This window comes from Saccopteryx bilineata, chromosome X (assembly GCF_036850765.1).
Source record: "Saccopteryx bilineata isolate mSacBil1 chromosome X, mSacBil1_pri_phased_curated, whole genome shotgun sequence".
NCBI classification, from domain to species: Eukaryota; Metazoa; Chordata; class Mammalia; order Chiroptera; family Emballonuridae; genus Saccopteryx; species Saccopteryx bilineata.
The window spans coordinates 99719720-99734667 of record NC_089502.1 but is presented as its reverse complement, the minus strand read 5'-3'; the positions used below and the strand labels follow the sequence as shown (position 1 = coordinate 99734667).

At 50.3% G+C, this 14948-nt stretch overlaps 2 protein-coding genes across 5 annotated transcripts; one reads left to right on the top strand and one right to left on the bottom strand.

Moving 5' to 3' along the window:
• Positions 1 to 42: 42 nt before the first annotated feature.
• Positions 43 to 4567, bottom strand: PQBP1 (polyglutamine binding protein 1). Of its 4 annotated transcripts, none has more exons than XM_066249621.1 (7): positions 4418 to 4567; positions 3914 to 3998; positions 1480 to 1591; positions 1155 to 1267; positions 684 to 956; positions 402 to 465; positions 43 to 242 (listed from the first exon to the last, which is right to left on the bottom strand). In XM_066249621.1, the coding sequence occupies exons 2-7, from the start codon at positions 3978 to 3980 to the stop codon at positions 86 to 88; spliced, it is 786 nt and encodes a 261-aa protein (XP_066105718.1). In that variant the 5' UTR covers positions 3981 to 3998; positions 4418 to 4567; the 3' UTR covers positions 43 to 85. The 4 variants fall into 4 exon arrangements, with proteins under 4 accessions (XP_066105718.1, XP_066105716.1, XP_066105717.1 ...); XM_066249619.1 differs by having other exon boundaries at positions 4379 to 4552; XM_066249620.1 differs by lacking the exon at positions 4418 to 4567 and adding an exon at positions 4124 to 4276.
• Positions 4568 to 4654: 87 nt separating this feature from the next.
• On the top strand, positions 4655 to 10770 carry TIMM17B (translocase of inner mitochondrial membrane 17B). The gene is made up of 6 exons (XM_066249623.1): positions 4655 to 4765; positions 5634 to 5733; positions 9100 to 9163; positions 9965 to 10093; positions 10177 to 10287; positions 10392 to 10770. Exons 1-6 carry the CDS (start codon positions 4740 to 4742, stop codon positions 10478 to 10480), a joined length of 519 nt encoding a protein of 172 aa, XP_066105720.1. The 5' UTR covers positions 4655 to 4739; the 3' UTR covers positions 10481 to 10770.
• The last annotated feature ends 4178 nt before the right edge of the window (positions 10771 to 14948 follow it).

Genomic DNA, 14948 nt, shown 5'->3' with positions numbered 1-14948 from the left:
AAGCCTCAAAAATGCAAGGAAAGACAGCACTCTGGCCTGGTGGGCACGATCCACTGAAAAGCTTTTATTAAAAACCAGCAAGAGTTCAGTCCTGCTGCTTGGTTCGAGAGGCCTCAGCGTTGGCCCGGAGCACAGCCCCTGGGGATGGGTAGGGGCGCTGCTGGAAGAGGGGCCCAGCTGCTGTTGTGTCTGCACCCGTCTTAGCCTCGTTCCGCTTGGGGAGTCCTGTTGACCATGTGCCCCTGGGGGTGACAGGTCAGTCGGGTTAGGAATGGGGGATGTCGCAGCATCCCCCTCCCAAACAACCAGCTGACAAGTAGAGGGAGAAGATACGCAAAAAGGAATGGTCACAGGTCCAGTGAGTCAGGAAAGAGCAGGGCTCATGCAGGGGTATCACTTACCGGGGTGCATCTGAGTATGAGCTGGGGTCCATGGGGTCTAACTCTTCATCTTTTCGGGCTGCAACTGTGGAAGGAGATGGCAGAGCAAGGTCTTCAACGGAGGCACAAGGGGCCTCTGATCACGGAGCTCCCCCACCTCAAGAAGAAATGAAGCCCACAGCTGCCATGGCAGCTCCTCCCAGGCCGCGAATTCAGGCATTAGCCTGAAGGGAGTGAGAGCTGCTGTCCATGGTGCACGCCGGGCCGTGCTGCCTCACCCCAGCCTGGCCCTGCTCAGCTCACCCTTCTTGCTCTTGGGGTAGGGAGCCAGCTCCTCGCGGCGATGGTGGCGGCGTTCTTTGCCTTCTTCTCTGTCCACCTTGTCATAGCCACGGTCGCGGTCTCGCTCTCTCTCTCTGTCCACCTTGTCGTAGCCACGCTCTCGGTCTCTGTCGGCCTTCTCATGGCTCCGGTCAGCCTTCTCATGGGCCCGGTCGGCCTTCTCATGGTTCCGCTCGGCCTTCTCATGGCTGCGGTCCGATTTCTCATGGCTGCGGTCCAACTTCTCCTCAACATCTGGGGACACAAAAGCCTTGAAGTAACTTCCTCCTCCGACCTCAGGACCCAGTAGCCTTTGCCTGTGACAGCCTCTCTTACCTGGGGCTGAGGCTGACTACTGACTGTATCACCTGCCCCTCCCGGATCCACTCTCATTTATTGAACCCGTTCTGAGAACTGCTAAAACTTGAGGCACCCTTGGACGTGCCAACTCACCTGCATTGCTGCTCCTGAGCTTCTTCGCAGATTTGGTAACAATGGAGTTCGAGTCATGTGGGGAGAGCCAGGACACGAGGTCTGTGTCCACATTCCAGTAGTAAGGGAGCCCGCTGTGGGGCAGTGACCAGAAGGAAAGCAGTGTCAGTACGGATGTCCTCTCCTGGAAGCCTCAGTTGCTCCCCAATCTCTGCCTATACCTAACCCATATCAGGACGCCTAGATATCTTCCCTTGTGTCCCCTGTTTCCCCAAGGCCAGGAATAGCACAGGAAGGTTTAAGTCAGAAGTCGGCTTCTCCTCGCCCTCCAGATCCCCATGCTTACCAGGAAGGGTCAAACACCTTGTACCAGCTCGGTGGCAGGCCCTCCAATCGAGTGGCCTCATAGTCCACGGGATCATCATCATAGTCCTCGGCAATGATCTCTTCCTCTGGTTCTGCCAGGACAGGCAGAGGAGAAGAGTAAAGATCAGGGGATCTCATCCTATAGTTTGGGCCTAGAGAGACGCGCACATTCCCTGGGACACGTGTGGATGTGTGTGTGCCTGGTCTCACCAGCCAAGGCGCATCTCGCTCACATTCCAAGCACTAGTATCTAAATAGCGAACTTACCAAAACAAGTACCTAAATCTGTTCTGTTAAGATACTGTTACCTAAGCCTATTTGGTTTTGGAATTTACATAGGCATTTATCCATATTCATTCAGTGCCTGAGTTCAGGGAATATGTAACAGCACAGTGCCAAAATCTACTTGGATAAAATGAATTTAAACAAGAGATTTATCTGAAAATGTCCAAATATATTCAGCTCCCAAGATTGGCAAACAGGGAGAGCTACTTGACTAGTTTGAGTAGCAAGAATTTGGATAGCAAGTGATTTACCCAAACATTGCTCTGGATCCATTCAGTTCCTGAAGCCTATGGATACAGTTGTCAGTATGAGTAGAATAAAAAAGGTGTGGCCTGACCAGTGGTGGTACAGTGGATAGAGCATCGACCTGCTACACTGAAGTCCCAGGTTTGGAACTCTGAGGTCACCGGCTTAAGTGTAGCTCATCCAGCTTTAGTGCAGGCTCACCAGCTCAAGTACGGGGTCATCGGCTCAACTAGATCTCCCTGCTCAAGGCATGTATGAGAAGCAATCAACGAATGACTAAAGTGCTGTAACAAGCTGATGCTTCTCTCTCCTGTCTGTGTCTCGCTAAAAAAAGTGTGTGTATTGCCCTGGCCGGTTGGCTCAGCGGTAGAGCGTCGGCCTGGCGTGCGGGGAACCCGGGTTTGATTCCCGGCCAGGGCACATAGGAGAAGCGCCCATTTGCTTCTCCACCCCCCCCTCCTTCCTCTCTGTCTCTCTCTCCCCCTCCCGCAGCCAAGGCTCCATTGGAGCAAAGATGGCCCGGGTGCTGGGGATGGCTCCTTGGCCTCTGCCCCAGGCGCTAGAGTGGCTCTGGTCATGGCAGAGCGATGCCCCGGAGGGGCAGAGCATCGCCCCTGGTGGGTGTGCCGGGTGGATCCCAGTCAGGCGCATGCGGGAGTCTGTCTGACTGTCTCTCCCCGTTCCCAGCTTCAGAAAAATACAAAAAAAAAAAAAAAAAAAAAAAAAAAAGAGTGTGTATTGTCAGCTCTGTACCAGGCCCTCGGTAGACCTATAACTAACAATGAAATGTATATGTCAGTAACAGCATAATGTAGACCCAATAGAGATGTCAGCTATAATCATCAGTATTGTTAATAAGAAATATACCAGCAGAAAGAAAAATTAGGTACACAGGACCTGGCAACTAGTAGGCAACATAAATATCAATGACTGTTATCAGTATTATTAACCATAACATCTATAACTGGTACCCATCAGGCTTGTAATAAATGTCACTTATCAACAAGGTGAAAATAAAATATCTTCCAGTGCCTGGCACATTATAGCCCCAAATAGATGCTATCTGATACTAAACTGTAAATATTAGCAGCTACCAGCATAGTAGGCCTAAATAAGGATCCCATTTATTATTATTACTATATTATTATTTTAGTGAGAGAGACAGAGAGGGACAGACAGGGAGAGATGAGAAACATCAACTCTTCGTTGCCGCACCTTAGTTGTTCATTGATTGCTTTCTCATAAGTGCCTTGACCACAGGGCCACAGCGGAGCCAGCAAGCCCATGCTCAAGCGGGTGAGCCCACCCTCAAGCCAATGACCTCAGGGTTTCGAACCTGGGTCCTATTATTATTTTATACTATATTAAACCATTATGTGTATCCAGGCACTTAGTACAGTACAACCAAAATACATGTTAGGTACTGATATGGTGAACAATAATGTACATATCACCAGCATAGTGCCTGGCACAGGTCTGAAAAAAAAAATGTTATCTAACAGTATGGTAAAGAACACAGTATCAGCATCCTGCCACTGTCCTTCGTGCACAGGACACTGCAGTGGATGACAGCTATCCTATTAGATACTTCAAAATCACATCCATGGATTGATGGATGGGCTGAATCCGGTATACAGTAGGCCCAAATAGGTATCAGCTGTCAATATTAAGGATGAAACCCTATATCCCTGGGCCCCTCCCCCAACCCATGCTTGGTACCCAGTAGGAATGGGTGTCAGGAATCCATATGGTTAATAATAAAATGCCTGCCACTCCACGTCTTGGTACACAGTAGGTCCATGCTCTGTATCAAGTGGCAGTATCAACAACAAAGTGCCTGTCAAGTCTAGCACGAGGTAGGCCCATCTGCTCTTAGCTCTCACCAGGCTCCAGATGTTTGAGGATGCCTCTCTTGGCCAAGCGTGTCTGCAGCGCAACAGGCAGCGGCATAGCGAGTAGCAGGTAGACCTACGGATGGATGGACAGACTAAAAAACCAGCTCAGATAAAAATTTGAATCTGGATCCTGTAACCAAGCGCCCCCCACCCCCACCCAGCACGTGCTCATCTGGACCCCCACCACCTCACCTGTACCTGTATGTAGCTGGGAAGACGAAAGTTGTGCTCAAAAGTGGAAGAGGTAGGTGGGAATATCACCAAAACTCTCACCAACCCTCGCCAAAACAGGCGCTCCACAACCCAGTTTCTCTCCCAGGCCCAGACTCCACCCACTGCCTAAAACGTCGAATGCAGCTCCCCCACGTCCCCAAAATGGGCTCACCCAATGCCCCCAAAGACTGCCGGGTGGGAGGAACCAAAGACTTAGAATGGGGGTGCACAGTGGAGTACCTCCTTCAGTTCGAAACAATACACGCTCCTCGACATTACCAATAGAATCACGCGCGCAGTGGAAGGCTGTCAGACTCGCCGCCTCGCTGTGGTCGCTGCTAGAATTCCCAGAACCATACAACTCTTTCCTTCCGAAGCTCAAAAAAACTCCTCTCTCCCCAAAACTTGAAGTAACTGGTCACGCTCAGGCTGCAAAATAGATGACACAACCTGGATAGCCAATGAGAGTGCACCGTTGGCCTGACGTTAGACGCAGCAACTGAATCCTGGCCGTGGGATAGGTGGGCGCTCTGTGTGCGGTTCCAGTGGGGGTGTGGCCCAGCTAGGGCTTAGCCGAACTGCGCCGCTAGACGCCGGCGCCATGGAGGAGTACGCTCGGGAGCCCTGGTACGGCGATGGGCACAGGCCTCGGGACTGTCCCTGCAGCACCACTGCCAGTTGTGGGAGGTGGGCGGGGGAAGCTCTGGCCCCATAGAGCCACGGCCCAGACTCCAGAGAGGCTTAGTTGTCTGCTCCCCTCCACTTGTTCCTCCCACTCCGGCTCCGTTAAGAGGAGTCACAACTATGTGCCTGGAGAAGGTGCGGTACAGGACGAACCATTCCACGTTTCCCCTGACTCCGTATCTCCCAGCCCGTCTTTGTTAATGAAAAGGGACACGCTGGTCGAATCCATTCCTGTCGAGGGGTGGCGCGGTGTTGAGCGGAAATCCCCTGGAATACCACGCGTGGTTTTTCCCAGGTTCCTTTAGTGACAGGGGGCGGGGCCTGGGTGAACCCATTATGAACAAGGAGGTGGTGCTCTGTCCTCCCCACGGCCGGCTCTTGGTTTTTCCCAGTTGTGTGCGGTTAGAAGAGAGGGAGGGGGCGGAGCTTGGTTGGACCAGCTCATGGTTATAAAAGGAGTGCGAACTGTCTTGCTTCAAAACAATACTAGCTACTTATCACTTATGTAGTGATTATCTAAACGTGCCAACTCTTGGCACATACCAATTCATATCATTTTTGATAGTACTAAAGCGGTTAACTGATTCCTTGGTTAGCTGGAAAAGGAAGGGGTGGAGAGGGCAAAGACTAATCTTTTTCTTTTTGTAGTGCACTATTTCTTGCTTAAATGAGAGGGGAAATAATCTCATCTGAAATGCTACTTCCCGTTAGGGTGACTTGGTTTCTCCTAGTTGGCAAGAGTCCATGTGGTATGGCATAGGCCATAGGGGGAGGGCTCACATTAACCCCATCCTCCCCTTTACACTTGCAGCCCATGGCGAATTGTGGATGATTGCGGTGGAGCCTTCACTATGGGTGTCATCGGTGGCGGAGTCTTCCAGGCCATCAAGGGCTTTCGCAATGCCCCTGTCGTGAGTCCTGGCCTTCCCTGGGTGGTGCAGGGGTCCTGCCCTGCCAGCATGGGATACTACTCTGAAAATGGCTTGGAGCTGCCTGTTACATGCATGCCCTTCATCGTTCTGGAGCTGGCTTGCCTACTCTGTGCCAGGCCTGACTCCAGGATCTGGGGTTTTGGGGAACTGCAAACATGACCTCTGTCCCTCACCTCACATGACCTCTCTCCCTCACCTCAAACCCAAATGGAGCTTCTCTGTGGAAGTACCTTGCTGTGAAAACAGTCATCGATGTTGACATAAGAATATCCAAACCTGTAGACAAATTGAGAGTTTATTTGAGCCAAATAGAGAGAGGATGTGCCTGGAAGTAAGATCTCAACAGAGAAAAATGCTTCCCAGAATAACAGTTTGCAGTTTTATGCGTTTGGAATTAAGGAATGATTGTAGGGAAGATTACATGAATGTGGGAGAAAGAAAGGTGTGGAAATCTGTATGGATTACAGGACAGTTAAAATTATGTGCTCTCTTGAGGGTGGTTAGCCTTCTGAGGGGTCTGAAAATGAGATCTTTCAAAGGTGTGTTAATTTAGATGCACAGAAACAATGAACAGAACTTGCTTAAGGCAAAGATAACCTTTTACTAGGGAAGTTGCAGGCCTCAGGTTAAGAATTTAAGATCAGATCACCTTGTGTGATTACTTTCAGTTAGATTTTTATTACAGAGCACTTTTTTTTTTAAGTGAGAGGCTGAGAAACATCAACTTGTAGTTGGATCACTTTTTTTTTTAATTTTTTCTTTTTAATTTATTCATTTTAGAGAGGAGAGGGAGAGACAGAGAGAGAGAGGAGAGAGAGAGAGAGAGAGAGAGAGAGAGAGAAGGGGGAAGGAGCTGGAAGCATCAACTCCCATATGTGCCTTGACCAGGCAAGCCCAGGGTTTCGAACCGGCGACCTCCGCATTTCCAGGTCGACGCTTTATCCACTGCGCCACCACGGGTCAGGCGGATCACTTTAATTGTTCATTGATTGGCCCTGGCCGGTTGGCTCAGTGGTAGAGTGTCGGCCCAGCGTGTGGAAGTCTTGAGTTCAATTCCCAGCCAGGACACACAGGAGAAGCACCCATCCGCTTCCCCACCCTTCCCCCTCTCCTTGCTCTCTCTCTGTCTCTTCCCCTCCCGAAGCCAAGGCTCCATTGGAGCAAAGTTGGCCCGGGCACTGAGGATGGCTCCATGGCCTTCTCATGGAGTACAGGGTGGATCCCGGTCAAGCACATGCAGGAGTCTGTCTCTCTTTCTCCTCGCTTCTCACTTCAGAAAAATACCAAAAAAAATGTTCATTGATTGCTTCTCATATGTGCATTGGAGGGAGGGCTCCAGCCAAGCCACTGACCCTTTGCTCAAACCTGCAACCTTGGACTTCAAGCCAGTGACCACGGGATCATGTTAATCTCACGCTCAGGCCAGATGAGCCCATGCTGAAGCCCACAACTTTGGGATTTTGAACCAGGGGCCTCAGTGTTCCAGGTCAGTGTTCTCTCCACTGCACCACCACCAGTCAGGCTATAGAGCACTTTTTTCATCCACATCACCAAATTCTATGTGTGTATGCAGAGCCAGACAGATTTTACCTAGAGGCAGATTTTGGGTCAGAAGCCTGGATAGAGGAAAATGACAGGAATTTAACTTGTAGAGAGAAGACAACCTTAAAGTTAAGGAAATGTCTTTGCCTGACCTGTGGTGGTGCAATGGTTAGAACATCAACCTGGAACCCTGAAGTCACCAGTTCGAAACCCTGGGCTTGCCGGGTCAAGGCACATGCAAGAAACAACCACTATGAATGGATTTTTCCTATTCCTCCCCTGCCTTTCCCTCTCCCTTTCTACCTCTCTCCCTCTCTCCCTCCCTCTCTCTCCCTCTTCCTCTCCTCCCTCTCTCCCCCTCCATCTCTCTCCTTCTCTCTCCCTCTCCCCTTCCTCCTCTCCCCCTCCCCCTCTCTAAAATCAATAAATAAAATTTAAAAGACTTTAAAAGAAGATTAAAAAAAGCTAAGGATGCCTGACCTGTGGTGGCGCAGTGGATAAAGCGTCAATCTGGAAATGCTGAGGTCGCTGGTTCAAAGCCCTGGGCTTGCCTGGTCAAGGCACATATGGGAGTTGATGCTTCCTGCTCCTCCCCCTTCTCTCTCTCTGTTTCTCTCTCTCTCTCCTTTCTAAAATGAATAAATAAAATAAAAATAAATATTTTTTAAAAAAAGTTAAGGAAACGTTTTTAATTTAACATAGTGAATTGACTCTTTCTCTGACAAACCCCTCCTGGAGATCTCATCAGATGTCACACTTTGAATGCCATACATTTGCCAAGGTCTCTGCAATTTATGTATCTCTCCTCACCCCTCCCCTCAACTCCTGTAACTCTTACCCAAGTTTCTCCCTCTCATCCTTAAGGTCTCAGAACAAATGCCCCTTCCTTAGAGGGTTTATCGTATTTCCTCTAGGGTACATATTGTTGTATGAAGCTGTCCTGCTTATCTGTACCCTTGCTCAGGATCTGTCTGTCCCACTGTAATGTGAGCTATGAGAGGGCAGGGTCCAGGGCTACCTTGTTCACCGCTCTATCCCTACGTACAGCAGGGTGCCTGACACATAGGTGCGCAGTAATCATTGACTGGATGGATGGATAGATGAGAACTTCTCAACCCAGCTTTGAGAATACTTGTGTTGGGGTACTCCCCAGCCCCCTAGTTCTTGGCTGCTTTTCCACACCTCTACCCCTCCATAGCCCTGACGGCATTCCCACCCCTTTCCTTCTCTGAAAAGCTAAAAACGCTATTTGGACTTGGGGTGGTAAACACACAATACAACATACAGATGATGTGTTGTAGAATTGTGCACCCGAAACCTGTATAATATTAACCAATGTCACCCCAATAAATTCAATAAAATTTTTAATTTAATTAATTAATTTATTTATTTATTTTACAGAGACAGAGAGAGAGTCAGAGAGAGGGATAGACAGACAGGAACGGAGAGATGAGAAGCATCAATCATTAGTTTTTTGTTGCGTATTGCAGCACCTTAGTTGTTCATTGATTGCTTTCTCATATGTACCTTGACTGTGGGCCTTCAGCAGACCGAGTAACCCCTTGCTCGAGCCAGAGACCTTGGGTCCAAGCTGGTGAGCTTTTGCTCAAACCAGATGAGCCCGCACTCAAGCTGGCGACCTTGGGGTCTCGAACCTGGGTCCTCAGCATCCCTGTCTGACGCTCTATCCACTGCGCCACCGCCTGGTCAGGCTAATTGAATAAAAATTTTAAAAAATAAAATTAAAACCCTGTTTGCCAGTGGCCTCAGCCCTGCTCTGACTCTCCTCCTCCCTTTCCCCAGGGAATTCGGCACCGATTGAGAGGTAGTGTCAACGCCATGAGGATCCGAGCCCCTCAGATTGGAGGTGAGAGGCTTGGTGAGACATAGGAGATGTGGTGGCAAAGTTGGTGGTGGTTGTTGCTTTAGGTCTAGTCTTCAAGTTGAAGGTTCACATTTGAGCCCCAGCTCTACCTGGGAATTCCTTGAGGGAGTAATGTTTATCAACTATTTAATATGGGTGAGTTCTGGAGTTTAAGTCCAGACCCTGGCTCTTCCTTTATAACGTGACCTTGGGATGGTGATTTAACCTCTCTGAACCCCATCTGTAACATGGGATGACCAACCCAGTCATTTTGAAATTTATATAATTTACATAGTATTTACTAAGCGTTGGTTTCCCTGCTAAGCACTTTAATAATAGCTAATTTAATTTTTTTTTTTTAATTTAGAAGTCAAATAACCCTCAGTACCTATATCAGGTCCTGGGATATGATAAGGCCTCAGTAAACATTTTAACTATCATACTGTTAACTGGCTTTCCTAACCTGTTTCCTTACTGAAACCAAGATCAGAATTCCAACTCTCTGTGGTTTATGAAGATCAAAGTTGCTCTGTTAAGAACCATATAGAAGGTAAATGTGCTTGTAAACAGTTATTCCCTCCCTATGAAGAAGGGAATGTTGATTGCAATTAGAGACAGCTTGAAGAAGTAGCTACCTTAGGGGCAGATGTGGGGAATATCCCATAAGTTTAATGTCTATCTTTGCATCTGGGTTATTCTCCCCTTTCTTCACCAGAGCATTCAGCCCTTGGAAGTCCCCATTCCCTAAGCTGTGGGTTCTTGGGGTTCCCCAGGAACACTAATTAGGCCTCTCTCTCCCTGCAGGTAGCTTTGCAGTGTGGGGGGGCCTGTTCTCCACCATTGACTGTGGCCTGGTGCGCCTGCGGGGCAAGGAGGACCCCTGGAACTCCATCACCAGTGGGGCGTTGACCGGGGCTGTTCTGGCTGCCCGCAGTAAGTGCCCCTAGCTCTGCCCTCAGCCTCTTCCACCCTGTTGTGCCAGCCCTCACCGCCCTCCCTGCCTCCTGTTCCTCCAGGTGGCCCATTGGCCATGGTGGGCTCGGCAATGATGGGGGGCATCCTGTTGGCCCTTATCGAGGGTGTTGGCATTCTCCTCACTCGCTACACCGCCCAACAGTTCCGCAATGGTGAGTATCCGGTGGAGCTGGTCAGGGAGAGGTGGGAGACGCTCTGCCTAGCCTCCTCTGCTCACTGCTCACCCCTCCCCTCTATTTGATTCTCCCTTCTCCAGCACCCCCGTACCTGGAGGACCCCAGCCAGCTTCCCTCTAAGGATGGCACCCCGGCCTCGGGCTATCCCAGCTATCAGCAGTACCACTGAGGAAGTGACTGCCTGTCACCACCATTGTGGGAGCTCCTCCTCGATTCCCTCCCCGATGATCTACCTCGAAGGGAGGGCTGGCTCCCAGTTGGCCCTGGGACCCTCCAGGGAGGGCCTCCCCTCTCTCTGTTCCCTTGTCCCAGGGTGGGGGCGGGGTGCCCCAGCTGCCCTGATGGATGGGTCCCCTTCTCTCAGGGCACCCCAGCCCCACACTCAATATGTCACAAGTTCTCACCCCAGCCCCTTACCCTGGCGCCCTGATGATTATTTAAAGCCAGTTTTGAAATGCCTATGTATGTACTTGTTAAGCTACCTGCGGGAGCCCCTCAAGGTACGAGGAAGCCCTAGTAGGATTTGGAGTCCCACAGAGAGTGGATCTTAGAGGGTGTTTGTGGGATGAATGAGCAGGAGGGGGGATGAGTCAAGATGTTGATAGGTACATGAATAAGCATGTCAGGGGGCCAAGTGCTGAGCCCTAAGGACATAGAAGAATAGGCTTGGGAAAGAAGTGAGGGGACACAAGGATTGCTGGAGTGAAGGGGGCAGTTCTGGATGTTGCACCCCTGACCCCTCCCCTCGGCCCCCATTGCCAAGGCTGGGAAATCTGACCTCACAGTGAACTCACCCCGTTGGTGTAAAGATGGTCCTGGGAAGAAGTAAGGGTCAGGGAGTCCTGGCTTCCTTGACGAAGGCGCCCTGCATCAGTCTTTTCTGCACCAGAGATAACTTCTGCCGTGCCGTGCCCAGTGTTGTCAGTATTCGTTAAGGGAAGCCACAAAATAAACCAGGGGTCTCAAACTCGTGGCCCGCCGCACAATTTTGTGCGGCCGGCAGACTAATCCACGAAGTTCAAAATATTTTGGATAAAATTAAGTAAGCCTAGGGGCCTACTTGTATTTTTCATTTCTCTAGCATCCTAGCTAGATATTAGCTTAGTTAACAGCAGTTGTGATGCGAACTACAGTTTCTGGTCGTTTTGTGACACTGAGTAAACTGCATGTACGATTGTGCTTGTACTGATTTTTTTTTTTGTTTTCAACTGCAGTGAGAAAAGTGTTGCGTAACAGTTGCCTTTTGTAGACCTAGTGCGGCCCGCCGAACGGCTGTGATCTTGCTCTGCAGCCCACATGCTGAGTTGAGTTTGAGACCCCTGAAATAAACAGAAATAGGTTTTCATTTTGGGACAGGGATGTTATGGGAGAGAGATTTTTCTGGATGGGCATCAGCCCCAAACACTTCAGGGTAAACCCCTGCATGGGTGAGGCAGACATTATCTTGACTGGGGCGCAAGCACTCCCATGCTCATGGGAAACATAAAAGCTGTCCCTTTTGCCCAAGCCGCGGTGGTGGAAATGCCCGCTCATACGGCCACCCCCAGGGGTGGGAATGTGGTGTCCCAGGGCCTCCCAAGGCTTCAGCGGGGGCCTGGTGGTCCTCAGAGGTAACAACTGCAACACTACCTGTTTGATTCCGTGCAAGGCAGAGTCCAGCCATGTCAGTGAAGACCCTGGCGGGGCAGAGTGAGCGTAGAGGGCACTGTAGACAGCCCTCCTGGGCTCAGCAGGGCCCAGGTTCAAACTCGCAGCTCCACGGGCAGGTCTGTGCAGAACAGGCCCACGTCAGACCCGGGGTAGCCAAGGCAGTGAGTGGCCTTTGTATTTCTGGACCGTTTCCTTTGGCCTTCCCTCTTCCTCAGCTCCAGGCCACATACCCCCTGCATTTCCAGACCCCACCCTGACCCTATGGAACATCATTCCATTAGCTTTTCTGAGCCTTTTCCTTCCAGGAACTCAGGTGCCAACCCCCCACCCCACCCACCCACCCACCCACAAGCTGCTGTGGTTCCCACAGACCCCAGTGTCTTAAGGCTGCACCCCCTTCTTATCTTCCAGCCCTGCCCTCTAAGATTCCTGCAGAGCCTACCTCCTTTATATATTGACCCAGGCTCCTCTGAGGCCCAGCCCCTACTGTATCTCAAAATTTAGCTCGGATGTTAAGTCTCTTCGATGTGCAGTTTCTCAACCTCTAGCCCTCTGCATCTTCAGGCCCTGTCCATTCATTTAGGTCCAAATCCCAGGTGCTCCGCCTTCCTCTCCCACCCCTGGGATCTGGTTCACTGGGAGTCCCAGGTTTGGAAGGCGGCTGAACCCGTGGAGCAGTGGAGCGTTTTATGAGGACGTGCAAGGCCTTTCTCATTGGCTCTTTGGGATGCTGGTTGGGGAGCGGGGAGGAGGGCAGGACCACTACCGGGTTTAGAACCGGAGGCTCTGGGCGTATGATGAGAAATGGAGAGGGACATGGGACTACGGTGGGGCTTGGTGGGAGCCTGGAGTCCCAGGCATCTCCCAGCTCCTGGTCAAAGCTGGGGTCTCCTCGGACGCACCCAGGTCCTTAGGCCCCGCCCCCTGACCAGATGGTTGGCCCGTTTCACTTCCCAAAAGAAGGGGATATGGGCTCAGGCCCCTGGTGATTTCCAAGGACTGCAGAGAACAGGAGAGGGCGGGAGTGAGGCATAAACGAAGAGAGAAATAAAAACAGACATACGTATAGGGAGGTAGAGACACCAATGGAAACACACAAAGAGATGCCGGCAAAGAGAGACATACAAGAGATAAAAGAGACAAGAGAAAGGGCAGAGACAGACTGTGTGAGGGTCAGTGAAGGCGAAATGGCATTGCAGGGCTGTAGGCTGGATGGAGGGACTGGACCTCCAGGAGGCTATTAGGCCAGGCCTCCTCAGGCCGTCTACCTCTAACTTCCTCTAGCCGAGGGGCCTCAGAGGTAGACACCACCCTGCACTCTTGCCTTCTCTCTCTCTCCCTCTCTCTTTCTCTCTCTCTCTCTCTCTCTCTCTTTAATTTTGTGACAAAGACAGAGAGATAGGGATGGACAGACAGGAAGGGAGAGAGATGAGAAGCATCGATTCTTTGTTGCAGCACCTTAGTTGTTCATTGACTGCTTCTCATATGTGCCTTGACCCTGGGGCTACAGCAGACCAAGTGACCCCTTGCTCAAGCCAGCGGCCTTGGGCTCAAACCAGTGACCTTTGGGCTCAAGCTGGATGAGCCTGCACTCAAGCCAGCAACCTTGGGGTTTCGAACCTGGGTCCTCCATGTCCCAGTCCGACACTATCCACTGCACCACTGCCTGGTCAGCCTTGCCTTCTTCTCGCTCTCGCTCTCTCTCTCATCTCTAATTTAATTCCATCTGTTTCCAATTAGGATTTCAGCTCCTCTCCCTTAGGTTCTTCCTTCCTCCTGGCCTCATCACCTTCTGTCTTGACTCAGTCTTTCTTCACCATTTTTCCCCTTTGATCTCCCCGCTGGTGGCTTTCACACCCTGTGGCCTCTGGGTTTACCATCCACCAGTCTGCATGGTGGGGGGGGGGATATTGGGTGGGTTACAGAGGTGGAGAGAATCAGGGAAAAACAGAGGGTCCAACGTAGACAGTGAAGTGGGGGAATCACCCTATCCACTTCCTCAGGCAGAGACCCTAAGAGGATGGGAGAGAGACGTGGGGAAATGAAAGACAGGCAGAAAGAAACAAAGATACCAAGAGAAAGAAAAGTCAGAGTTAACGAGAAATCAAAGGAGAGACAGAGATGCAGAGAAAGAGATACATCAAGAAAGAGAAAAGGCAGTGCAACAAGTAAAGTCAAAGAGAATGAAAGTGAGGAGACAGGCTGACCTGTGGTGGCGCAGCTGATAGAATGTGGACCTGGAACGCTGAGGTTGCTGGTTCGAAACTCTGCACTTGTCTGGTCGGAGTACATCTGAGAAACAACGCCTATGAGTTGATACTTCCTGCCCCCCCCCAATTCTCTCTAAAATCAATACATAAAATCTTTTGAAAAAAGAAAATGAAGAGATAGAGATCTAGATTGAGAGAGTCAGAAAGACAAAAAAGTTCAGAGGTAGATAGTGTCAGAAAAAGACAACTGAAAAAGAGAAGTGAGCCCAGAGACGGAGAGAAAAAGTAAGAGACAAGAGAGTTGGGTGCACACACCTTACCCTGAGTCTGTGAGTTGCTGGTCTGAGTGTTCTTATGTCCTCTGTCCTCTTAGTGGCAGGTAAAAAACAGGGCCTGACTGAGCAGGACAGCTCTGATGTCCCTACCCCAACCATCCATCATTGAGGTGAGTAGGAAGCCACCGCCTCTGGGGATATATATATTTCTTGTTTGATTTTTTAAAATATTTTATTGATTTTAGAGAAAGAGGAAGGGAGAGAGACAGACAGACAGACAAACAGAAATATTGATCTGTGCCCGTTTGTGCCCTGACCGGGGATTGAACTGGCAACCTCTGCACTTCAGGATGATGCTCCAACCAACTGAGCTATCCAGCCAGGGCTTTAAATGGGCTTCTTGATTGAAATGGTTTCCATTTCCCAACATTAGGGCACAGATCTCTAAATGTATATCCCCAGCCCTAGCCAGACTGCCTGAAATCATGTGGAAGAGAAAGGA